The following is a 25,279-nucleotide window of genomic DNA, read 5'->3' as shown; positions in this document are numbered from 1 at the left end:
CAAGGAGGAGTTGGGTTGCACAGTATTCTCTGAAACAAACCAGTGCAGGAAACATGCAGATGTCTCCCTGGACCATCAGGGCGGTTAACTAGAAACAGTCTTCAGCTGGACTCACCTGCCACCCGGGCAAGCTAGGTCAGATTCGCTGGGGCAAACGACACAGGATGGCAGTTCAGCGTCTATGTTGATATCTTTGCGGTCAGTTTTAAGAACTTTATAAAACTGGCATTTCAGACTCCTCTGTTCCATGAACTCTGTCACAAAGAATGGTCACCCATCACCATTCTGTGTATGAGAGTGAAGCAAAGACTGTTTACAAGGCTCACCACCAGGCCACTATGTAACCATCAAGGCGGTGGTCCAGGATGGTTGGGACAGCTGGAGATGCCAGGCTATCCACGGAACAGTCTGGAAGAAAGAGCAGGATCAAGACACAGCCAAAGTGAAGTGGCAGTGGGAAGGGCCCCACAGAACATTCCAGCAGCTGAATGTGAAGAGGATTACAGCGGCAGAGGGAGGGAGGGTCAGACCAAGCCAAACCGGAAAACTCAGAGCCAGCTGTTTGAGCAGCAAGTGACCTTGGGGCAAATTATTTTCTGACAATTACCCACCAGCTGGAGGATCCTGGCTATTTGCGGAAGAGAGAGGATGTGGAGTTGGGAGCATCAAGTCATTCCTCTAACAAGATGTCACTGCTGGAAGGTCGAAGGTGACCTCTAGCCTTCATGGCACCAGTCCAGTACTCACAGACTGGGCCAAGGGGCCACAGCCTTGTGTTGCTGGGTGCTGGGCCTCAGCCATCCCACCTGGAGCTGTGAAGTTGTGCCTGTCAGTGGCTAGCAATCACAGTCAGTGTGCTGGGGGGACGGGGTATAGACAGCACCAGAGTTGGCATGGCTGACAGCTTGAGGGGAGACTGAGACATAGCAGGGAGGGGCTGACAGGCCCTGGGGAGGAAGGAGGTGTTCCAGAAGCACGTGAAGGAAGTGTGACAGAGGTCTTCCAGAGTCTGTGAGTCTAACTGCTGGGGTCCGAGAGGACCACCTTGCCTGGGCTGGGGCATCATGGAAGCAAAACACAGTTCCTGTGAGACAGGCCAACGACCGATGTCTACCAGGTTTCATGTGGGGACTTCCCAGAGGCCCACCCAAATGGCCCGAGTGACAACAGGATCCAGAATGGGCACAGCACCCACAGCTGGCTGTAGGGAGAGGAGTAGGCTCCCTATGGGGGCCACATAGCCCAGGGAACCCAGAGGATGCTATTGCTGGTAGACTTATGACCAATCACTGATGCTAGAAGCCCCTGGAAAGGCCTGGGCCTTCCCATTTTCTTACAGGCTAACAGGGAGATGGAGTAGCATGTATCATAGGCAGAACATGAGAAGATGGTGGCAGGGGCCCAGGGTGGCGCCACAGTGTGGTGTCTAGTGGTGAGAATTCTAAGACGAGACTATTGATGGGGAGAGGGGAACTAAGGAGGAGAAATTTCTACCAAGAACAAGAGAGAGGAGACGTTAGGCTCCAGGGACAGACAGCCCTGTTCCCTAGAAAAGGTCTTAGGTCTTGGAGGGTAAAGTGTCTAAGAGTTTAAGCCCATTTCAGCATAGGGTCCTGTATTCCTCACTAGACTTCAAACCAATATCAGGGTCACAGTCCTTTTTTTTTTGCCCCCCGCCCTTGTTCCCAGAAGAGCAGGAAAGCTAGGAACAAATGTGCTGTAAATACATGTTAAGTTTGATGGCTTAGCCTCAAGCCTTGCATGAATTCTGAAGTTTGGAGGTGAGGGGTGATGGAGGAAGTTAACTGGCTGTAAAAAAACAACAACAACCATCCCCCCAAACCAAAATAAAACTGCTTCTCTGGAACATACCACTGGAGGTGGCAATGAAAGGTGGTCCTGGGTTGGGAGAAGATGGCTTAGCAGGTGGTCCTGGTTTGGGACCCATGATAAGATGTTTTGTGACTGGGGTGAAGTTCTCACCCTTTGGTGGCTTGGAATTTTTAACTATGTGAAGATGTCCTACATTTGTTTACGTTGCAGAGTATTACTTTAACTGGGTAATGTGTATTATATTTGTTTCTGCTGCTTTTGTTAACTGTGTAAAGATGTGCTTTACATTTGTGTTTTTCTGCATTTGTTTAATTATGTAAAGATGCATGGGTTTCACCTTGCCTGCTTAAGGCACCTGATTGGTCTAATAAGAAGCTAAATGGCCTAAGGCTAGGCAGGAGAGGGACAGGCAGGGCTGGAGGGCAGAGAGAATAAGTAGGGAGAGAAATCTAGGCTTGAGAGAGAAGAGAGGAGCAAATGAAGGAGATCCCCCAGGGCCAGCCAGGAAGCTACCAGCCAGCAGACACAGAGTAGGGCATCCAGAAAGAAAGGTAAAAAGCCCCGAGTCAAAACATAGATGAAGAGAAACAGGTTAAGTTCTAAGAGCTAGCAAGAAAAGACCTAAGCTAGGCAAAGCATTCATAACTGTAACGAGTACGGGTTTTTCCTCCATGTCATGATTTGGGAGCTGGTTGGTGGCCCAAAAGCAAGAACCTGGTACACTTTGGACCTTCTGCATTAACTGCAAGACGGAATGGGAAGGGGTGTGTTTGTGCGGCACGGTTTTCTAGCCGGGAAGAGTCAGACAGGGCCTCCATCTTCCTTTGTGCATCCTGTTGTTGTATATCGTTTCCCATAACTCCAGCTATGCTCTGTTCATGAGCGGGTCTTGTGTCCTTGGTTTGGGACCAGCCTGTCTTTGGGATGTCACATTCTCTACTCTGGTAGGTTGAGTGCAGTATGTAAGTGTGTCCAAACTAGAGGGGCTGAGGCTGCTGGCTGCAGATGGAAAGCTGTGTATTACAGTCAGCTTCATGAGTTATCATAGGGTGTTCCAGTCCCCAGACTTACAGCTTCCGGGGTGTTACATTTCAGCCAACTGACGTGTCCCTTAACCCCCAGTATTTAAGGCACCGACCACTGGCAGTCATCATGAAGTCATCCCCAATCAAGTCCAGGTCTTGGAATGATGGAGACACAGCCAAATATCTGCTAGCACCTCTCCTGGTCCCAAGGTAGAGGGAGTCTCAGCCCCAAGGCCTGCTGCTATGTTTCTGACCCAAGAGGAAGGCAATCTTTCTCTCTTGTGTAGCTATTTCTTCCAAATTGAAGTCTTCCCTCCTAGAGGGGTGAGCTGACTCATTAGAGTCCAGAAGTTTGGGGGAACTTAAAGGGATCAGGAGACTCAAAAAGATTGACAAGGTTATGAAAATAGTATTTGTGCACAAGGAGAGGCTCTCCAGCAGAGCCGCCTGGGAATCTCAGGCACACAGCTATGTGGAGCTGGCATCTGTACTGGGATGGTCCCTTCAGTGAAGCAGCTCCCTGGCTGTCACCTGTGTTCCTGTAAGTAACCGGGGTTACAGTAACAGTGAGTTACTGGGCTGTAACTGCTGCTTCCACAAGGCAGACTTGGGTGGATTTATTTCTTTGGCATGTCATTGGTGCCCATTTGGAGGGAATAGGTGCTTGTCCGTGTAGGAAAAGTAATGCAACACCTCTGTCTGTACCTGCTTCCCTGGGGAGCTTTCTTTGGCCTGGCTCACAGGCTCAGTAATAAGGCCCCGAGTAGGCTAAGAGGGGAGCTGTCTTCCAGGTTTGCCAAGCGTGAGCATGAGGACATGTGCCTGGGTGTGCATGGCTGCCACCCATGCTTCCTAGGCTGGGGTGCAGCAGTAGCACATGGAGATAGGGTTAGTTACAAGAGGGCTTCTTGCAGGGTCCAGCCAAGACCTAGGGGAGGTGGCAGGAGCCTGGCTACAAGATCTAGACACATCCAAGGGCTTTTTTCAAACCATCGTAAGTAATGGCAGAAGTAAACAACACTCTTGGGTTGTTGCACATTTGGCTAAGAAGAAATCACGAAGGTATCTACTACCCATCCAGAGACTGGAGCTTTCAGGATCTTGCCTGAGTGACAGTGTGGGTCAGTACTGGGGACAGAGTTGTTGGCTTCTAAGGAGACTGATTCGTCATCAAAGCTCTCCACTAGATGGTCTCCCAGGCCAGAGGAAAGTCGTGGCTTGACGACACCTGACTCTTCTCTGCACACGCTGTCATCACCTCCTTTACCTTCCTCCCTCCTTTCACAGTTCACACAGCCATCTGTCCAGCCATCCACCCACGCTTAAGACCAAGTTCTCCAGCATCCTCAAGTACAGTCTAACTGTTCTTTGGTCTAGATGGTCTTCTCGGAAGGGGACCAGAGACCAAAGATGGTTGTGCAGGGAACATGTGCAAACTGCAAAGCCAGTGCCCTGGTCTTGCAGGCACTCCTGAGGCTACTTTGACCTTCAGGAGGCCAGCCAACAGCTTTGTCATCTTGGGACCAGAGACTGGGGCCCAGCAGCTGTTAGACACGTTGGTTTGATGTGTCTGCTTCATCACAGATTTGCATCATACTCTCTATAGACACCTTCCATGAGCATCCCAAAACATACTGGTGGTTTCCCTGGCTCAGTGTCACTGTTCAGTGAGGACAGGATTGGTGCGCTTGTGAGCGTATGTGTGCATGAGTGTGTGTCATATACAAACACGACTGCTAAGACTCACATCTCCAACCATCAGGCTCATAAGCAACATGGTCCAGAACCTTCTTCTTCTTCTGTGTTTCTGCCTGCCTATTGAAGAAGCAATGACAAGAAGCAATGCCTAAGGACAAATTGGGATAAGTAGAGCACCCGGAGTCACTCAGTTTTTGGCTCACTATTCTTTAAATTGTTAAGCTCTGAGTTGTTTAACCAAGAAGTTAATGCCAGTGCTTTCTTGAACTGACACAGGCAGTTTTAAAACCAAGCTTTGGTTTAAAGCAATGGGTAAGTTGCTTTAGAAGTATTCTGTTTTTCTGGAGACGACTGCCTTGCCTTTATTCATCCTCCCCCTCCCGTGTTAACTTCCTTATAAAATCTTGCATCAGATGAAGGCAGCAGGAAGCCCCAAAGGAGAAACACAGCAAGTCCAGCTCTACACAAAGTGATCCCAAAAAAGAAAAGGGAAAAGATGAAGGGCAGGCTTTGGAATGATGGGCATCCAAGTTGGACTGCAGCAGGATTAGGAGTGGCAATGAGCACCCCCAGGAAATGCCTCCAGAGGGGCTGGCCTGTTTGTACCAAGACTTGCTATTTCTCCTGTCCCCTTTGTCCTGGCATGTTTGCCACCCCTAAAAGTCGCTTTCCTAAGAAGGAGACATTCCTTGGGGACAGGAATAGCTCATCTTTTTGGACGCTGTGGCAGTGATTGGCTTGGCATGAGGACTTCTTAGAGGGGAAAAGGGATGGCTTTTAAATTATTCACACCAGGTCTTCTATTTTAGCTAAGGCTACAGGAGAGAGACAGATAATTCAGGCCTCCTGAGCTGAAAGCTGATGACCAGGACCCACACCACCCAGATCAAAGGAGGGGCCTATTTTTAGAATTTGGAATGTGGGCCCCGCAAACTTTTCTATCTTCAGCCAAATGGAGATTGTGATGGATGGCTCAGACTAAACTGGGTCTTTGTCAGGAGCTCTTTTATTTTTAGGGAGGGGATGGATGGAAAAAGTAGGTTCTAGAGCCCAGTTTCTGAAAACCAGGGACCCAGAATCACAATGTTTCCATCTGGGCTTCTGAGGCTTTGTTAGCCAGGAGGACAAAGTCTAGAATTCAGGGCAGATGTATCTGGGCTGGGGCTCAAAAGCGGTTCTCATGCAGCTAGCTGCCCACCTTGCTGTGCAACCTCCAACCTGGATGAGTCACCCAGCTTCTAGCCACGTAGTAACCCCATTGTGACAGGGGAGATGGTGTGGGGGGACATAAGGTCCAGGGAGACACGTTATGTAAAGACCATAAAACACACTCTAATCAACATGTCATAGCAAAACTCCTTTGAGAAGGGACCTAAATTATCAGTTATTTTTAGGGCCGCTACTCCCAGCGTACCCACAGCCTGGCTGAGACCACATCCTCCATCCACCAGCAAGACCTTTGAAGGGTACCAGGACCCAACCCCCACAGCCTGACTGTGTCCTCCCCCGTGACTCTCTAAGTTGTCTTGCCTTGCCCTCTACTCAGCCATAGAGTGGTCCCCTGTGCTACTCTGTTTGGTAGCACATTAATCTTTGGTCTGATCCCCAAGGGTCAGATCCTACAGCGAAGGCTCTAGTTTTCAACAGAACTGAAGAACGTTTCCCGGTTCAGCACAAATGCCCCAAAGAGCAGACCCTGCAGAGGCTGCACAGAGACCCAGGGCCAACCAGCTGGCTCTGTTGGGCTCACTAAGAAAGGCCCCAAATGGCAAGGGCTCAGATTTCAAGGGAGGAAAACCTCTCTTGTGGCCTGCTGGATGGAATGAGCCCTCCCCCTAACCTTAAGCCCAGCACACTTTCCTGTTAGCCCCTTGCATACACATTTCTCTCCATGTCTTTCTTAGCCAGAGACACTTGCCTGGACCCAGAAAGTCTGGTGAAGTCACAAGCTCCAGGGTAGGGCCTTATCTACTGCATGGATGGCTGTCTTCTCCACCTCTTGCCTCCTAGCAGGGCACAGGCCCTTATCCTTTTCATGATTCATGACCTCTGGCCTCTTTCCAAATGAAATGCAAAGAATGCAGGTGATTTCTGGAGTCCCTTCCTGGCAGCTTGTTCCCTAATTCACTCCAAAGTGGAGATACTGGCCATGGGGTCAGTGCTTTTAGGGTGCCACAGAGAGCAGGCAGCCTGGTGAGGGAGGGTAGCTCTGTAATATGTGGGTGGGTGGTCCCCAAAGGGGCCCTTACCTCCCACCTCAGTTGGAGGTCTGATAAACTTTCAGAATGTGTTGAAAAAGAAGGTTCGGAATCTGTGTGTGTGTGCATGCATGCATGTGTGTAAGAGTATATGTGTGCATGTTCGTGTGTGCATACGTGCAGTCATAGGTAGACAGACCGACTGTCCCATGTATCTCTAATCTGAGAGCATATCTGGATATTATGCTCTTTTATTCAACTTTCTGGGCAGATTCTAGACATGACTGTAGAACCATCAAGCTTGGGGGAAGTAGATGGGAGTCCTGCATGCTGGGTTCACTGACACGCCACATCTCCAGACCTATAGCTCCTTAGCTGTAAAGACTGAGTGACTCTTGCCTCTCTGGGGATAGGAGGTACACCACGTCAGAATTCAGGAGATGATGGACCAGTCAGACTACAGGAGATGATAGACCAGTCAGACTACAGGAGATGATAGACCAGTCAGACTATAGGAGATGGACCAGTCAGAGTTCAGGAGATGGACCAGTCAGACTACAGGAGATGATGGACCAGTCAGACTACAGGAGATGATAGACCAGTCAGACTATAGGAGATGGACCAGTCAGAGTTCAGGAGATGGACCAGTCAGACTACAGGAGATGATGGACCAGTCAGACTACAGGAGATGGACCAGGTCTGAGTATAGAAGATGGACCATATGCCTCTGCTTATAGGTGTGCATTGTACTTTTTCACTGCCTCAACCACCCAGTTGTGAGCACCCCAGTAACTACTGACCAGGTGAATCAGACATAAATTTCCCTTCCCAACTTGCCCCAACTCTGACCTGCTGACATTCAAAGGCACCAGCGACATCCCTCTGCCTCTCCTTGTGTGTTCCACTCCTCCCTGACGGGTCAATTGCTTCCTACCTCTTACCTCCGTGGCAGAGCCTGTTCCCTTCACGTTCCTCCCAGCGAGCCCTCTCTAGGCAGGTCACTCCACCTGTCCCTGCTCCCCAGCTCCTGTCAAGTGCACATCATGAGGCTGAGCAGCTATGTGGGCAGGCGAGGCCTGAGTGAGTTAGCACGCACCGCACCGGCGCTGGGAACAGTGCAGTTGGCAGTGCCTTCGCAGGGTTGGTGGAGTGTGAGGAGCAGCAGGCGGCGCTCAGTGAACAGTGGCCATCTGTGTCATCAGCAAGCTGTGCCTAGTCAGCAGAGACTGCTTCCCAAGGCTGCTGGGGACACATCACCCCCGAGATGGATGGCTGAGTCAGAAGCTGGGTCCTCAAGGGACCGAGTCTGTCAAGAGGGAACCCTGGGCTCCCCAGCAGAAGGTTTCTCCTTTGTTTCTTGTTCCCTGAGATGCCCTGTAAGGCAGAGTCTATGGTAGGAAAGGAGGAGGCACAGGGCTCAGCAGCTTGATTTCCTGGGTCGGGTCCCAGCAGCAAGGGCAACAGCTCACCCAGGCCCTCAGGCCCCTCAGAGCCCAGCAGGACACAGACCCAGGAACTAAATCCGCAAAGGAAAGAGGTCTTTCTTTGGCCATGAGACTCTGTCCCCATGAGGTCTGGTCAGTGAAGCACACGAGAGCTCTCAGCTACACCCCAGTGTCTTCTTCCAGCCAAATGGTCAAAGACTCTCAGGGACCTTCATCATCTATTGGAGACAGAGTTGGCCCTCTATATCCATGGGCCCAACTAGCACTGGGTGGCATGTGAGGGACTCTGGCCTGCTATGGTGTGTTTGTACTTAGTGTGTGCAGAATGTCACCATTAGCCCTTGACTATAAGACACGATTATTTAAGTGGCATCTGCATGGTATTTGGTATGATGAGCAGCTAAAGATTATTTTAAAGAGATGGAAAATGGATATAGACTATATGTGACCACTGTACCATTCTGTGTAAGGCACTTGAGCAGCCCCTGGCTCTAGGGTGTGTGTGTGTGTGTGTGTGTGTGTGTGTGTGTGTGTGTGTGTAGGGTGGGGTATGTGTGTGTGTGAAGGGTGGAGTGTGTGTAAGGTGGTGTGTGTGTGGAGGGTGGTGTGTGTTTGTATGAGTGTGTGTGTATGTGTGTGTGTGTAGGGTGGGGTGTGCGTATATGAGTGTGTATGTGTGTGTGTGTGTAGATGGGGTGTGTGAGTGTGTGTGTGTGTGTGTGTAGGTTGGGGTGTGTGTGTGAGTGTGTGTATGTGTGGAGGGTGCTGTGTGTGTGTGTGTGTGTGAGTGTGTGTATGTGTGGAGGGTGGTGTGTGTGTGTGTGTGTGTGTGGCTTCCCAAGACCCATTCCTATGGGCTTCGAGAGAAGACCATGCTCTTGCCAGGCTGCATAAGTGACAGCCAGGCAGGCTATGTCTGCCTCCCAGGACCTCTGCCCACTGCTGGAAAAAGGCTCAGCGTTTCCTAAAGGTTGGTCCCGCATGGAACTTTACCCTATATATCACCAGCACCCTGGCTGCAGGCTCTCCCTGCAAGCAAAATGAAGGAATTCTTTAAAATGGGAGCGCCATCCAGCTGGGCCTGCACAGAGCTGCTTTTATATCCAGGCCAAAAACTAGGTCGCTGCTTTGAGAGCTGCTGCAGGGGCCAGGCCTCAGGCTCCACACAGCAGCCCCTGCCTCCCACTCCGTAGGACTCAGCTTGCAAGGCAGAGCAAGCAGCACAGTCTATAGTGGTATAGGAAGGTGGGGAGCAGGGTGGATATAGGGAGCTCAAGAGCCCTGTGGAGCTTCCGCCCGTCGCCTGCTTTCTTTCAGGCCCAGCCTGGTTTCTCTTTGAAATTTGGATCTACTTTGTAGCTTAGGTCTCCCTGAAAGGCCCAAGCACTTTTCTGTTTTCCCTGTTTCTTCTCTTTTGAACACTAGACTTGCTCCTCTGAGGTGGCCACAGAGAGGCCTCTAGGTTATGGGGCATCAGCCACAGCCAATGGGGTACTGGGTGTATGGGGTCTGAGGTGGTCTCAGCCTCAGGGTCCCTGCTGGGTCCTCTGTGGCTCTTTCCTGACCTTGAGTAGCTGCTATGGGTGTCTCCCCAGACCCTCAAGAAGGAGGAAGCATCATGGAGCCCATGGTACCTGCAGATACCAGCCATGAAATACTCTTTACAGATGATCAAATCAGTTAAACCTGATGGAACTGCTAGGAGTGCATGTTAAATAACACAGGGATGTAGAAAAAAATTAGAAATCGATAGAACAAAGCATTGGACTTTCCAACAAATGCCGAGATAGAGATAGAGATAGAGAAAAATCAACACATGGGCCTAATTAAACAAACTTAAAAAGAGGATGCACTTCATGGGTCAGTTGGGGGAAGTCAGAAGCTACCTCATTTTTTGATGACATTAGGACTGAACATTGATTGGTTTTAGCTGTGACAAAGGAGCCTCAGGCTTGGGAGATGCATGCTGAAACACAGGTGACATGGTGTTTGGGTGGTGCTGCTTCACAACAGGCACAGGACCAGATGGTGACCAGGAAAGGACATTGGTGAACGCTGGGTGACGGGACACAGAGGGTCAATTTGGTGTGTCTGTGGAAATTTCCTGCTAGAGTCTAGGAGGGGGAGGAGGAAGAGATGAGGATGAGGGGGACTAGAGGAGGGGGAGGGAAAGGGGGAGAAAGGGCAAGATGGAGGGGGAAGGAAGGTCAGAAGGAGGAAGAGGAGAGAGGGGAGAAGTTTGGGGAGGAAGAGGAAGAGGAGTAAAAGGGAGGAAGAGGAATGGGAAGGAGAGAGGAAGGAAAAGGAGAAGGGGAGGGAGGAGCAAGACTCTAGAAACTGCCATGGCAATTGCTAGGACTGACTTGGCTCAGGCCCTACATACCTGGAGAGCACAGCCACCACGGTCCCCACAGAAGCCACCCTGCTCTGCTCCCCAGTGACTTCAGCGCCCAACTTAGTCTGGTAAGCGCAACCTGGGGACATGTGTGATGCTTCCCTGCCACCACACACACAGCATAGGCCTACACTCACTCTCCATGGAAGAATCCTCACCGTGGAGAGACAGTCTCCACAGAGGGACAGAGGGACACTCACCATAGAGAGACAGCCCTTCTGCTCCCGGACGATGGCCCCGAAGCCCAGGAAGCCAGTTGTCATGACGAGAGCACCAGCAAAGATGAGGATGTAGGCAGAGGCGGCGAATGTGCTGGAAGCCAAGATGCTGAGGTAACCGCTCTTCTCCACCAGTGTCCAGATGCCCACAGCCATGACAGCTGCCCCACCTACCTGCAGAGACATAGGGGAGACTGGGTGGCACCTGAGGCTTTGCCAGCTGCCACCTGCTGCTGCCCACTGGGCACCCGACCACTTTCCGGCACCTTGCCAATTAGTCTTCCAAAGGGACGAAAGGAAGAAATTGTTAGTTTATAAACAAGCAAAGGGAGGCTTCAGGTGCTCGGTGGACTTGCCAGGCCACACACATACCACAGATGCAGAGAGATTTCAAGTCTAAGTCTGAGTCCAAATTTATGCTTCTTGCTGACCACAGGCAGAGACCCTGTGCGGCCCCGTGCCACTCTGGGTGCTCTCTTTCCCAGAGTGCTCCTTGGTGGTGCTCTCTTTCCCAGAGTGCTCCTTGGTCTCTCCCACGCTTTCCCAGAGGGCCTTTCATTGCTGGTTCATGCTCACATTTGAACAGTGGATGAAGAAGTAGGCTCACTGAGGAAAGATGCCCTGTCTGAGGTCTTGTTTCTAGGATGGACAGAGGGATGGAGGAGAGATCCAGGAGGAATGGAGAGCTAGGATGTGTCCACAGTGCCTGCTCCCTGGTAGGTGCCCATGTTCCTCACACTCCTGCACAGGATTGGGAGGGAACTGAGTTTCCTCCTTTGCTAACTGGCATATTCTGGTTTGGCCCTGAGATGGGGCCAGATAGGACCCTGGTCATTTGCTGGTCTGAGAGCTGCTTCTGAGAAAGAGTGTCATGGAGTGAGGCCAAGGTCAGCCACCAGGGATTATGAGACCAAAGAACCATTTTGGTGTAATTGATGTTTAAGAATACATTTTTTCCTACTATTTCTGAGTCCCAGCAATCCAGTCAAAGAGAGAGAGGAACAGATATGTGAACAAGGGATGTCAAGATCATGGTGGAGGAATCTACAAACAGCTGAACCAAGCTCCTGGAAAGTCACGGACTCTAGACCTACAGCTGTGAAGACCAGGGAACCAAACTAGGCCCTCCATATGTGGGAGACAGTTGTGAAGTTTGGACTAGAGGGGCCCCTGGCAGTAGGACCACGATACAAACCTGGTACGTGAGCTAGCTTGTTGGAGTCCGTTCTCTATGGTGGGATGGCACGCTCAGCCTTAATGCACAGGAAAGGGGCCTGGCCCTGCCCCAACCTATTCTGCCAGACTATGTTGACTCCTCATGGGAGCCCTTATCTATGAGGAGGAGTGGGTTGAACATGGGATAGGGGGGAAGTAAGGGGGTGGGAGGGAGAAATGTGCTTGGAATGTAAAATTAAATAAAAAAAAAATAGAAAAAAGGAATACATTTAGATACCACACGTGTATTCCAGGTGCCTCATATGGAATACAAGACCATTTGCCCAGGACTCAGGGACTTCTGGTCAGTTCTGTCACCTGATCCTGGGAAGGCCAACTTCTCCCTGGCCTAATCCCAGGTCTTCATTTAAGAATGGCCTCTACTCCAGATGGGTAGTGGAGGCTTCCTTAGCGTCTTAGTGTGGTCAAAGCTAGAGGAGCCTGCTCCTCCCCACTCCAGCTCTGCCCACACCTGGGATGCTCATCCCTGTAAATGGTTCTCCATCTTACCACAGTGACTCCGTGGTCACCCCCCACCCCCGACTATCTGTTCTGTGTAGTCATAGACCTCCGTGGAGCAATGCTTGCTTGGGAGTCTTCTTAGCAATTAGCACACTCCAGGTGCCTACATCGTATAATTGGTAGGTACCCTGCCAATTTCTTGTCTAAATATTCCAGCCATCCTGGGAGGATGGGGAAGGCTGAGGCCTGCAGAGAACAGCAGCGTGCCCAGGGCGACCCCATTAGTTTCAGAGCTGATTCAGGGCCAGGTCTTTTGAGGACAGAGGGAGGACTGTCCTTAGATCCCACGGAGTGGGTGCGCCTGCTCCTCCGCTTCTGCTGTTCAAATGGATGCTTCCTCCCAAGCACTCTTTTATCTCCAAGTGAGAGGAGCCAGCGTAAGGCCCCCACACAGGACCACCGCTGCTCTGCTAAACGGAAGTGGAGAGGCTAACGTTCCCTCCATCATGCGATGCCCCTTTCCCTCTTCTGTTCTCACCTCTCTAAACTTGGGGTGTACCCTTGGATGAATGGCACCTTACGCTATACCGGGCAGCATGTTTTCTTACTGGAACAAACAGAAACAACAGCAGCCCACAAGTGATGCTCAGAGTCACGAATCCCAGGACTTTTAGACTTTTAGAGTCCTTGTGGGTGGAGGTCACCTACGCCCCACATAGTTTCCATGAACAAAGGGTTTTCTGAGCCTGGATGGATGGACCTGAACAGCAGATGCGACTGCTGACTAATGGGTACCCCTGTTGGTCAGCTTCCACGACCACTGGGAATTTGGAGTAAACCATTACCCCAACAATTCCCTTATATAACTGTCTTGCCTAGAAAGCTTGAGCGAGGGTCTCAACTTTGAAAGATTCGCTGGGAGGTGGTCCTTTAACCTCCTCGGTCCTCTGTCCTTCATCTTTCAAGTTGAGGGAGCCTCATTAGGTTGGCAGTTTTAATCTAAAACTACTAAAGATCCCGTTAGTTACTTTCTTCCAAGGATTTTGCATTTTGAGGTCTTAGCCTAATAAACACGGTGCATTAACTATGATGTCTCTCTCTCTCTGTCTTTCTCTCTCTCCTTCAAAACAAATTATGTAAAAGCATAGAATACTGGCCAAGCAGAGATTCGGACCAATGTGTCCATGATGAGGTATAATGCCATCAAAAAGCTGGGGAAGAGTGTTTAATGGGTACAATCTGTATGGAAACGGGAGCACATTTTCTGTTAGGGAAGTTGACTCTGAGCCCTGACTCTTTCTCAAACCAGGGAGTAACCTGAGCCCCCATATCTGTGACCCTCAGAGGGAAAGGCTCAGGCTGTCTTGGTACAGTTAATCTGCTGGGGCACAAGAATTGGACTAAAAGAATCATTTAACACAAAAAATAATGAGTTTAGGCAGGTCTGCAGTCTGCTCGTACACCATGGACAAGTCACATCCAGAAAAGTCTCCACGTTTTCTCTACATCCACAGAGTTGTGGCTGTATGATCACCTTGGTAACAGGGCTGGAACCCAGGCCAATCAGCACCCCTGGGAATGAGACCCAGGCAGGGATATTTTATAAAGTTCCCAGATGCCCCTTTAAGAATCCCAGCACAGGTCCAAGCATACCATCCTTCTCTTCCCAGTAGGTGGCGCTGTGTGAAGTCCTGCAGAACACAGCTGGTCCCTTTCCTAGGAGCAGCTGCCCCAGAAGCTGTTGACTTAGGTTCAGGGCTTGAGCAGAGACCTTTGCAAAGTAGTTGATCCTGTAGGGAGGCTGGGTCCCCAGCTACAACACAAGGTTAGGGAGGGAACTGGAGGAACACTGTAGCCTGATCAAGGCCTAGAAGACAGGCTCAAGCTACATTTGATGACCCGAAGAAAGCAGAAAGAATAGTCTGAACTAATGGGTCTGGGACCCCAAGGACCCCTCCGCAGAGAGTCCCATGTAGTAGAGAAGGTAGTTACAGAGGGGACACTACTGTAACAGCCATGAGGAATGGACTGAGAGGGCTGTAAGTCCTTCGGGGACTTTGACTTCTTGTTTGGGATTTGGTCACCTCTGAACAAGAAGTGTTGGGTTACTGGGATGTGTCACAGGAGAGCAGCAAGAGTAGGCCAAGTCCTTTTGATTGCATGATTAGCTGTGTGATAGTTGGACAACAATATTTTAAGTCCCAGTGCCTTTATTTGTAGATTGGGCCACAGAGGTGGGGCATTGATCCAGAACCCAATTTCTCAGCTGTTTGCATCAGGTTGGTTCTATAGCATTCAGCTCTTCATAGGACAGAGCTGGTCTTCTGCCAGATTGTAACTGAATTTCTCAGCCATGGCCTGTAAGCAGTAGGCCAGAAAACACCTTGGTGGGTGAGTGGGTGGGGGGAGCTGGACAAAGACACAGCAAGCTCAGAGGGGCAGAGATGGTCACCCACACAGGGCCGTTGAAGAATCCGTTCATTTATAGAAGCGTAACATGTGTTGTGTGACCCAGAGCACTTGGCCTAGCTTGAGCAGCCATCCTCTCCCAAGGCCTGATGGAGCTAAAGTGCACACCTGTGGAGATGCAGGAGGTGAGTGTGAGAGCAATTACTCAGAGCAATGCTGGGTCAGGATTCTCTGCTGGGACCACAAGGACTACAGGGCCTGGAGGGAGGAGGCCTTGGCAGAGGTCTCTGCCCTCTGTGCTGGACAGTCCGTGGCATGGAAAGGCAGGAAACACAGGGTGATTTTGTGTGTGTGTGTGTGTGTGTGTGTGTGTGTGTGTGTGTGTGTGTGTGGCTGATGGCAGAGCAGGACTGCTATTCTGTGGCATTCTGGCTTGGGGTTAGGTAGGAAGGTTGACCCACTCAGGATCATGCTCCTCATTCGTGAGTGGCCCCTGGGTGGCCTCTTCAGTGGCGCCATCGCTCATGTACCCAGCAGCCCCTGCTGATTGTACCTGCTGTTAGGCCCGCCTCCGGATCCTCCCTGTACTGTCCACCTGGGCCTGTGTCCCAGGTCATCCTCCAGCTCTTGCTCTGCCCAGAAGTGGGCCAGGCTACGTACTGATCTGTACACCTTCCTCCAGGCCAGGCCAGAGCCTCAGGCCCAGACTCTCTTGCATGGCCCGGAGGCCTTTGAATATCTGCCCTCACTTTCCTTCCTCCGTACCCTGGCTTTAATGGCATGGAGGATATGTTCACTGTTTTTCTTTTTTACTTACTATTTATTAATCTTTGTATGTGTGGTATGATGTGTATGCCGGGCATGTGGGGATGTGCACGTGTTGCATGTGTGAGTGTGGCTCCAAAGCATTTGTGGAGGCAAGAGGTCAGCCTTGGGTGTTGGTTTTCCTCTTCCGCCTTGCTCACTTGGCTGAGACAGGGTCTCTTGTTTGCCACCGCGTATACCAGGCTAACTGGCCCTCTGGCGTGTGGGGATTTTCCTCTCTCTGCCCCCGCTCTTGGCGTAAGAGCAATGGGATTACAGACTGTACTCTACTGCGATTGGCTTTACGTGGGTTCTGGGGATCTGAACTCGGGTCCTCACGCTTGCACGATTGCCATCTCCTTATTCATCTCCTAAGCCCGTGACTGCTGCTCTTGAATCCACTGTTGGTGCCTCTGAAGTAAGGCTGTGCCAATGAACAAGACTGTGAACTTGGGGTCACATGGTAGGGTCTGGGTGCCTGGTGCCGTGGCGGGACTGTATCCAGACACACCGTACTGCTGCTCATCTGGCTTCACCTTCCTTATCTCTCTTTCCCATCCCTCTTTTGCTATTCTCTTTATTCTAGCAAACTTCTCCCAAGCCCATCCCAGCTGTGCGCCTACTTCCAGCTCTGCGGGAGAGCTCTGAACTCCTTACTCTCTGCCCACCCGCTGCTGGCATGTAGGAGCTCTGTGATGAGACTTAGGTGGAGAGCCATGCCCACATCAACTGGACTTTCCCCCAGTCCCCTAGTAAGCTCCTGGGAAGGCCTAGGGGAGTGCTGATATGTAACATCAGATCAATGCTTTAGCATTCTGCCTTTTCACCAATGCCCACGCAAAACTCTTAGGGCCACGCCTGCCACAGCTCCCGCCCTCAGGTCACTGCAGAGGACTGGGTGGAGAGACCCTGATTTAATGAACAGAGTTAGACTGGAAAGGAGATGTAATCTGAGGTTAGGACCAGGCTGAGGAGACAGCTGCCATGCCTGGTCTGAAGCAAGCTTAGTCTCCTTGGTTACTTGGGCCCCTTTCTCTTGCAGTGAATGCTGAGATGGAACCCAGGGCCTTGCATACGCTAGGTAAGTGCTCTACCTCCAATCCTGCCCCAGCCCCAGCTAGGCCACCTTCAAAGCACAAGTCTCTCCTCCCCTGCCTGTAGTCAGCTGGCTCTCTGGCTGCAGCTTCAAGTTCTCACAGTATTGGTTGAACCTGGCCAGCACAGGAAGTCAGTGGCACTCCAGGACCGCTTGAGGTTGGAGCCTCCTAGGTCTCAGAGAGACAGGGGCTGCTTTGTATCCTGTTAATGAACAACACTTCTCAAATACCAGGTAGGCGTCTCTCCTAGCTCTGCCCAGGTGCAGGTCCTATTGGCTGTTAGCTCTGGACCGACTGTGCGAGAGCAACTTTGGAAGGATGGGCTTGTTACAGGCAGGCTCAGGGTGGCTTTCTATCTACAGATGGTCTTCACATCTGTTTGGTTTTAAACATCCCTCGATGAAATGAACTAACACATCACTGACCCTCTCATCTTGAGTCTCATCCACCTGGTGAGTGTAAAATCTCAATGGACACAGAGGGTTGGAGCTGGGAGGGTCATGACACCACCCCACCTTCCAAAGAAGCTGGAAGAAAGCTTGTTTGGAGTCATGCATACCCAACACCTAGCAACCCCCTACCAGCACCAGGCTCTGGGCATGTTTCTATAGTTGCCCTCTCCACGGGAGGCTTGTTTTGCTCACTACACTGAGTGTCTGCCCTTTGGCCTCTCGATTAATCTTTATTTACCCCGATCCCAGGGAGAGTGCTAGAGGGTAGGTAGATATCATCAGGAAAGGGAGAGAAGACAGGAGGGAGGAAGGAAAAGAATCAAGGAATGAAGGAAGGAAAAGAGGATGAAAGGGAGGAAGAGAGGAAGAAAGAAAGGGAAAAGAAAAAGAAAATTTCATATTCTAGAGGGAGGAATTATGGCCCAGATAGAAGAGACATTTCTATGATCACACAACTAGAGAGATCCAGGAATCTTACTGCCCGGTGGATGATGTTGTGTTGTGAGATGTGAAAAAACTCACCCCAAATAAGGCCTTGACGCCAGACCTGAGACAATTCCACCCAACGCCCCCAAACAGCTGCTTCACTCCAAAGTCCTGCCTGGTACAGGAGAGGGCTTCCTCGGTGCTGCCAAGATAGAGCCTCCTCCAGTTAGCTTTCCACTCTCCATGTACTCTAGCACACTCGGCCATGTGGGCTGGGCAGGAGGGAGTGTGTGGTTGGGTCTCAAGTGAGGGTCCATTGAGGGGATATTCTCTGACCTTCCCTGTGGGTGGTGCTCAAGTCTTCCATGTTTCTTTCAGCTCCGACTCTCAGCACTGAGTCAGTCTGTCTCCCTCTCCCCCTCCCCCTCCCTCCTTCCCCCCTCTCTCTGCGTGATGTGTGTGAAGGCATGCATGCCCACACATACTCAGAGGCCACAGGAGGATGTCCTACTCCTCCCTTATACCCACGTGACAGGATCTCACATTGCACCTGGAGCGAGTCTGCAACCCTCAGGCTCAGTGACCCTTATTTCCAGCCAGCCTCTCTGACTGGCTTTCTATATAAGTGCTGTGGGTTTAAACTCAGGTCCTTGTGATCGCACAGCACGTGCTCTCGCTCACTTGGACATTTCCTCGGTCACCTCTGTTTCTTTAAAGAGGTCCCCATTGGTAACGCCAAAGCCTGGGTGGGTTCTCAAGGCGGGACAAGCTGTGAGCTGAGGCAGCTTCTCCCATAGCCTGGCAGAGCTCCTGGGAGGTTGGGAACATTTTGATTATTAACGCAGCCAGGCAGCTAATTAAAATAATAAATTAGAGAACAACACAGGGGTGAGGGGAGCTGCGTGAGGAACAGAGGAGGAAGAAGAGTGTTTCTTGGGCAGCCATGCAGGAAAGCTGGGCGTGTTTGCTTCTCAGGGTCACCCAGGAGGTGTGTCAATGGTGGCATCAGTGACCCCTGACCAGACTCATCCCAGGAGGCCTCATAGACAGGGGGATGGGAAGGGTGGCAGCTGGGTCCTGCCGGGGGTGAGTAGAGTGGGGTCTATTCTGTTTTTCTCAGAGGTGGGAATGTGGTCCATTCAGGACTGTAAGCTGCATGTAATAATGACACTGTGATTGACAAAAACACAAAATCTCAGAGGGCATCACACCCCATGCAGGCACGTTTTGCTTCAGAAGCCACATTTCATGTGAACATCCCTTGTTTTCTACACAGGCCACGATGCCGGAAGCTCTAAGCCCAGTGCTAGGAATTCAGGAAGCTGCTGGAGAGATGGCCATCACCAGTTTATCCCATCCCCTTAACAGCAGGGCACCAATACTGACCATTAATTATGCTAGACTTTTCCGTAGTAACAGGTTCTAATTCTTACAGTTCTAGCATTCCCATTCCGCATACAAAAATAAAACATGAGAGTAGGTGATTTGCCTAGCAGCTCGGTTGTCATGGGTGATTTGAATGAGAATGCCTCCCACTATTTAGCTGGTGCAACTATTTAGGAAGGATTGGGAGGTGTGGTCTTGTTGGAGGAGGTGTGTCACTGGTTTCAAAAGCCCACCCATTCCCAGTTAGCTCTTTGTGCATCTTGCCTGTGGGTCAGGATGTGAATTCTCAGCGCCTGCTCTAGCACTATGCCCTCCACCATGATGATCATGGACTTGCCCTCAGAAATGGTAAGTCCCAAGTAAACTCTCTCTTCTATAAGTTGATTTGGTCATATTGTCTTTTCACAGCAATATAGTAGCTAAGACAACTGTCAATGACTGACATGGTGAGCCAGGCCCACAACTATGCAATAAGGAAACTAGCAACACTGACTACTATAGTTTAGTGGAAGGTCACTGGGGTGCCCTATGCAGAATCTTTCAATGCTGGGAATTGGGACCAATAAGATGTCGGTGTCCTGGGATGTTGCTCCATGCTGACTTTTGGCAGAGCCCTGAAGTGTGGCCCTACACTCAAGAGGCACTTTGGGTTAATGAAAGAGGGATTTATACTTGCCAGTCTTTTGGAGTTTATCTGGAATGGGCACAGGAGACTTTTATGGTCTGGATAAAAGGTCTTACAAAGAAAAGTTTGGCCCAGGCATGGTAGTTCATGTGTGTCATTCTAGCTAAAGCTAAGAGGATTGTCACAAGTCTGAGGACACCCTGGGTTACAGCCTGGGTATGAGTGAGACTCTGTCTCAAAATGAAACAATAACAAACCTTAAAAATACCCCAAAAGGAACTAGAAGACACCGTCCTGAATGAGGTAGCTCAGACACAGAAAGACAAACACAGTATGTACTCACTTATAAGTGGATATTAGACATAGAGCAAAGAATAATCAGCCTACAATCCACAACCCTGGAGAAGCCAGGAAACAAGGAGGATCCTGAGAGAGGGGAAGTAGAAAAGATCTCCTGAGTAAATTGGGAGCATGGGGGTGGGGGGAGGATAGTAGGAGAGTGGGAAGGGGGGAAGGGAAGTGGGGAAGAGAACATGAATAATCAGGAAGGTAGAGTTGGGGCAAGGACAGAAAGGGAGAACAAGGAGAGAGATACCTTGCTAGAGGGAGCCAACATGGGATTAACGAGAAAACTAGCACTGGGGAAATTCCCAGGGATCTGCAAAGAAGACCCCAACTAAGAATCTTGGCAATAGTGGAGAGGGTACCTTAACTGCCCTTCCCCCATAATCAGATTGATGACCACCTTAAATGCCATCATAGAGCCTTCACCCAGTAACTGATGGAAGCAGATGCGGAGATCCACACTGGGCTGAACTCCTAGAGTCCAGTTGTAGAGAGGGAGGACTGATAATATGAGCAAAGAGGTCAAGCCCATGTTGCGGAAACCCACTGAAACAGCTGACTTGAGCAAGTGGGAGCTCACGGACCCCAGTCTGACATCTGGGGAACCTGCATAAGACCGAACCAGGCCATCTGAATGTAGGTGACAGTTGTCGGGCTTGGCAGTTTATGGGGTCACTGGCAGTGGAACCAATATTTATCCCTAGTTCATGAACTGACTTTTTGGAGCCATCCCCTATGGAGAGATATCTTTCTCTGCCTAGATGCAGGGTGGAAGGCCTTGGTCCTGCCCTAAATGATGTGACAGACATTGATGATTCCCCATGGGGGCCTCACTGTCTCTGAGGAGTAGATGGGGTGGGATGGGGTGGGGGGGAGTGGGGAGGAGTGGGAGGACCGGAGGGAGAGGGATCTGGGATTAATATGTAAAATAAGATTGTTAAAAATAATAATAAACGAGAGAAAGAATGAGATAGTGGCATGCCTGATGTATCATGGTGAGTGGTAGGATGGAGAATGCTTGCTCTGCAAGAATTCTGAGCACCCTTAGTAGTTTATCTGTGGGTCAGATCTATATAAGCAATCTAGTGGAAGTTTAGTCCTCAGTCCCCAGATACAGAGCTTCACTATCCAGGATCTGTACCTCTGGGCCTCCCTGTTCCAGAAAACTCTTTCCTGGGAAGATCAAAGCAGGTTATTTTGTTTTTTGTTCTCAGGAACTTTACAAAACATATTTAAGCAAATGTGTCCATCATTTTAACAGATAGTATCTGATGCTGTCAGTTTTTCCTATGCTTTGAAACCACCTGAGCTTGAAACCAATATGACTCCATGGCCCCCTGTGTTTCTGAGATAGTGGTGGGATAGTTGCTTTTATGCTTGGTACCTGGAGCCCAGCCCTGCCTCATCAGGATGTTGATTTGGGTGCATTTTCAGGCTGAGAGGCTACAGATGATTTCCAAACTAAAGCTAGGGAAACAAACTCAGATTTGGACTAAGTCGCCTTGGGCCACAGCATCAGAAGCTGTCAGGATCCCTGCAGACTGCAAACCTTTCCTCATAGTCTTTACCACATCCAGTGAAGCCACAAACAAAACGCACAATCAACAAACACCAGATGTGATGACAAGTTTATAAGGCCCGCAGAAACTGAGGCAAGAGGATCACAAGTTCAAAACCATCTGCATTGCATAGTGAGACACCATCTTAACAAACGAATTAGAGTAAAATGCAGCATCTCTACAGGTCCTGTGTGGATTGATGGCATCTGGTTCCTAATTAAACAGGTAATTCCATCTGGGAGGCAGAGGTCACGCAGCTGTGGGAAACCTGTGTCAGATGCCACAGAGAGCATCCCTGTCAGAGTGCAGCTCTGAGACCATGGCCAGGCAAAGCCAGGGGGTTTCAGTGGGAAGGGGGTACCATCTCAGCAGTCAGGATAACATGGACATGGCGTTCTGGAGACGGGAAAGACAGATGAGGCTGCCCACAGTTTGGCCTGTGTGTGTGCTGGATGGACTCCACGGAAGCGGCAGCTTGGATTCTGTCCGCCTTCATAGCCAGGGCAGGGCTGACTTTGAGGGCAGGGCAGGATGGGTCCCAGTGTGGTCTTTGCCTTGGGAGAAGTCAACCTTGGCACAGTGACTCAAAAGTGAATGTGGCCAGACGTGGGGGAGGGGTGTGCCGTAGCATCCACTTACCCAGAAGAAGAAGTTGAAGATGAAGAGCAGGTACTTCAGGTGGGCCAGCAGCCAGTCATCCTGCTCTGTCTTGCAGTGTGCCATGGCGGCTGGTCCTGTGGAGGGTACAAGCATGCTGGGTAGGGGACACCAGGGATCTTTGGTGCAGTTTCCACTCCAGTACCAGCAAGGGCTTCAACAGACAGTGTTTCCCCGTAGGTTTGAGGCTAAAGTACAAGTGTGACTTGGACCCCAGATGAAATCGGACAACCTATGGGATGGGGATCTGGGTGGAATTTTCTAGAATTTTGGATCTCAGTTTTATTATTATGACACAAGGCTAACCCACAGGTGTCCAGAGTTCCTTTGTCTCTCCCCGTCTCACTACCATTGCAGAGCATGTTTTCTTGTCACACATGTGCACAAAAGCTCACACTTGCTCATGCATACTCACACACTTGACAAAGCTTGAGATCTGAGCAGGACCTCTGCGTGTGTCACTGTAGACAAACATCTGCCTGGAAGGCATCATTCTGACAGATCAACCCTCTGCCATTAATAAGCACTACTCTTGACCTCTGACAAAGTCAGGCATCCTTACGGTGACAAAGGCTGTGTCTCTTTTTACCTTGTCCTGGTTGCTTGGCATGCTGATGTTTTGGCTGGTCTTCAAGCAGCCATATAGACTGTAAACTATGGTTGAAAGGGTAGAGCAACACATTCAAATAATTTTGGAGCTGCCACGCTATCCCTGGGCTGGTCTCCTCCAGCAAACTTGGAGTTTCTCTGAATATGTGAGAGCTATTTCCCTGCTCTGGTAGGACAGTGAGGACCAAGGCATGTGCCAGCATGTGTCAGGTGTGCTGCAGCTAGGCTGTGGTCAGAGCATGATGTTGCCTGTGGCCACTGAACATCTCATGCATGTATTTGCCTGTCTGTTTCATTCATAGGCCTCATGTATATGGATATTTGCTTATACATTTTATTTGTGTATCTCATGCATATGGATATTTGCTTTGTATTTCATTCATGTACTATTGTCAATCTGTATGGGAGATACTCAGCTCAGACTAATTTTGCCCCCACTGAAGACCATATGATTAGGAGGAGAGGTTCCAGCGAGATGCCCAGGGGACTGTCAGTGTCTGCAACAGTGTATGGGAAGGATACAGGTGCAAGTCTCAGGCCTGAAGGTCCATAGTGAGCAGTGGCCCAGCATGGTCACTGCCTGTCAGTTCAGGAGCTTGGGAGTGTGTCCAGTAGTGTTGAGTGTGTAGCCCCGCATTTCTCAGAGTTCTCTATTCTTTAGTAAGGGTACCAGAGTCCAATGTGGAGATGATGTCAGGAGACAAAGTACTACTGGGCACAGTGGATAGTTCCTCGTGCAGATCAGAAGCACAGAGAAGGAAGGCGTGGCCTGGGAAGGAGTGAGAAGAGGAATAGGAAGCAAGGAGGAAGCTAGAAAGCAGAGGTGAGTGGGGAGGAAGTTAGGAGGCAGAGGGGAGGGGAGAGGGCGGGGCTTGAGGGTGAGGACCTGGGGCCTGGGTTCTGGGTGAGGGCTGACCTCAACTGTGTTAAACTAGGGTGCATGTGGGAAGGGGCAAGAGAGAAGGTTCTCAGATGGGCAGGGGAAGGGCTGGAGAGTGGGTCAGAGGGTACCAGTGATGGAAAGGAGAGTTGCTTGGCTTCCTGGAAGGTTTCTGGCCCCGGCACTGGCTCTGCAGCCCCCGTGAGGAATGCATAGGACTTAGTCCCATTGACAACTAATGTCCCACCCTCCTGGTGCATTTACCTCTGTGTGTCTTTGTTTTCCCTAACCAGGTAGTGGGGGCAGAATAGGGAGAGGGACGATTAGTCATGGTATCACAGAGTCTCAGGTGTCCGTAAGGCTTTGGATAATCCCTGCCAACCACTGGCCTCCTACTGCCACTCAGGTGTTCCCAAAAGACAGGCGGAGTGTCCCCGTACATTTCATTTCTGCTCGTAAGGGCTGGGAGCTGGACCCCCTGAGCCACTGGGAGAACCTATCACTGGGGGTGGGGCAGACTGTAGGGGCACGCGGGACTCCTGGGGATGAAGGGATCACCTTTTTTTGGAACATGGTGTCTTAGTTTCATTTCTGTTTCTGTGATATAATACCCTAACAGAAAGCAATTTAGGGGAGACGGTTTTATTGTAGCTTACGGTTCCAGGTTGGAGTCTATCACTGTGGGGAAGGTGGGAAAGTGAAGGCAGGAACTTCACACAGCTAGTCACATCCACAGCCAAGAGCACAGAGAAATGAATTTGTACATGTTCCCTAGCTGGCTTCCTTGTGCAGTGTGGGTACGTCCTCTCATGGAACTCACATTTAGTGTTTCTACCGAAACACTAAAGCTTTTTCACTGGTACCTGGGAGCAGTGGCTTCAGGCACCTTTCCTGGCTCATAGTGTGGATGGAGGGACAAAGCTGGATTCAGGGGCTGCTGAGGTCACAGGCATAACACAAGCCATCTCAGAAAAGTAGGAGCAGATGCCTAGGTGGTGATGTCATGTTCTAGGCCATTTGGAGGACTGGATGTCTAATGTCACCAGCTGTGAGGCTTGGGGACTACTGTGTCTCTGTTGCAAGCTCCACCCCCTATTCCCAGGAAATGGGTCTCAAAGAGCTCAGGAGAGGCGAGGCCATAGAAGGAGCCTGGATTGGGCTGTTGTCCTGGAGAGAGAGCTGTCTGTCTGCTTCCTTGGGAACTGAAGCCAAGCCCTGGGTGGCAGGAGGAGCCAGAGGTCATGTTGTGTCTTTGTGGACTACTGAAGGCCTCCATTCCTGATGGGCAGTTCTGACTGAGGGCTAGAGAGGGCAGCGAAGCTGAGGGTCCCCGTGTCCTCCTAATTTGCTGCTTAGTCCCCCAGTGGGAATGCTGAGGGTGAGCCCCGGCAGGACAGTGTGTCTTGACCTGTTCCCTGCAGCTCTCGTTTTGGTTTCTTACAGATCCTTCAGCTTGGTGGCCTCCTGTGAGAGCTAAGAACATGATGTCTGTCCTGGGTACACACTGCAATTGGGTCTGTAGGAGGTAGTAGCCCTGACTC

General features: G+C 50.5%; 1 protein-coding gene across 1 annotated transcript in view; it reads right to left on the bottom strand.

Moving 5' to 3' along the window:
* Positions 1 to 22,352, bottom strand: part of Tspan11 (tetraspanin 11) — a 36,685-nt gene extending 14,333 nt beyond the window's left edge. The window contains exons 1-2 of the mRNA XM_051173236.1: positions 22,232 to 22,352; positions 10,795 to 10,986 (exon numbers count right to left, since the gene is read on the bottom strand). Coding sequence (XP_051029193.1) covers positions 10,795 to 10,986; positions 22,232 to 22,345 — 306 coding nt within the window. The 5' untranslated portion in view covers positions 22,346 to 22,352. The remainder of the gene's footprint in view (positions 1 to 10,794; positions 10,987 to 22,231) is intronic.
* Positions 22,353 to 25,279: the final 2,927 nt, after the last annotated feature.

The sequence above is a fragment of the Phodopus roborovskii genome, unplaced genomic scaffold, assembly GCF_943737965.1.
Source record: "Phodopus roborovskii unplaced genomic scaffold, PHOROB, whole genome shotgun sequence".
Classification (NCBI taxonomy): Eukaryota; Metazoa; Chordata; class Mammalia; order Rodentia; family Cricetidae; genus Phodopus; species Phodopus roborovskii.
The sequence above is the reverse complement of the archived record's forward strand: the minus strand, read 5'-3'. Positions and strand labels throughout refer to the sequence as shown.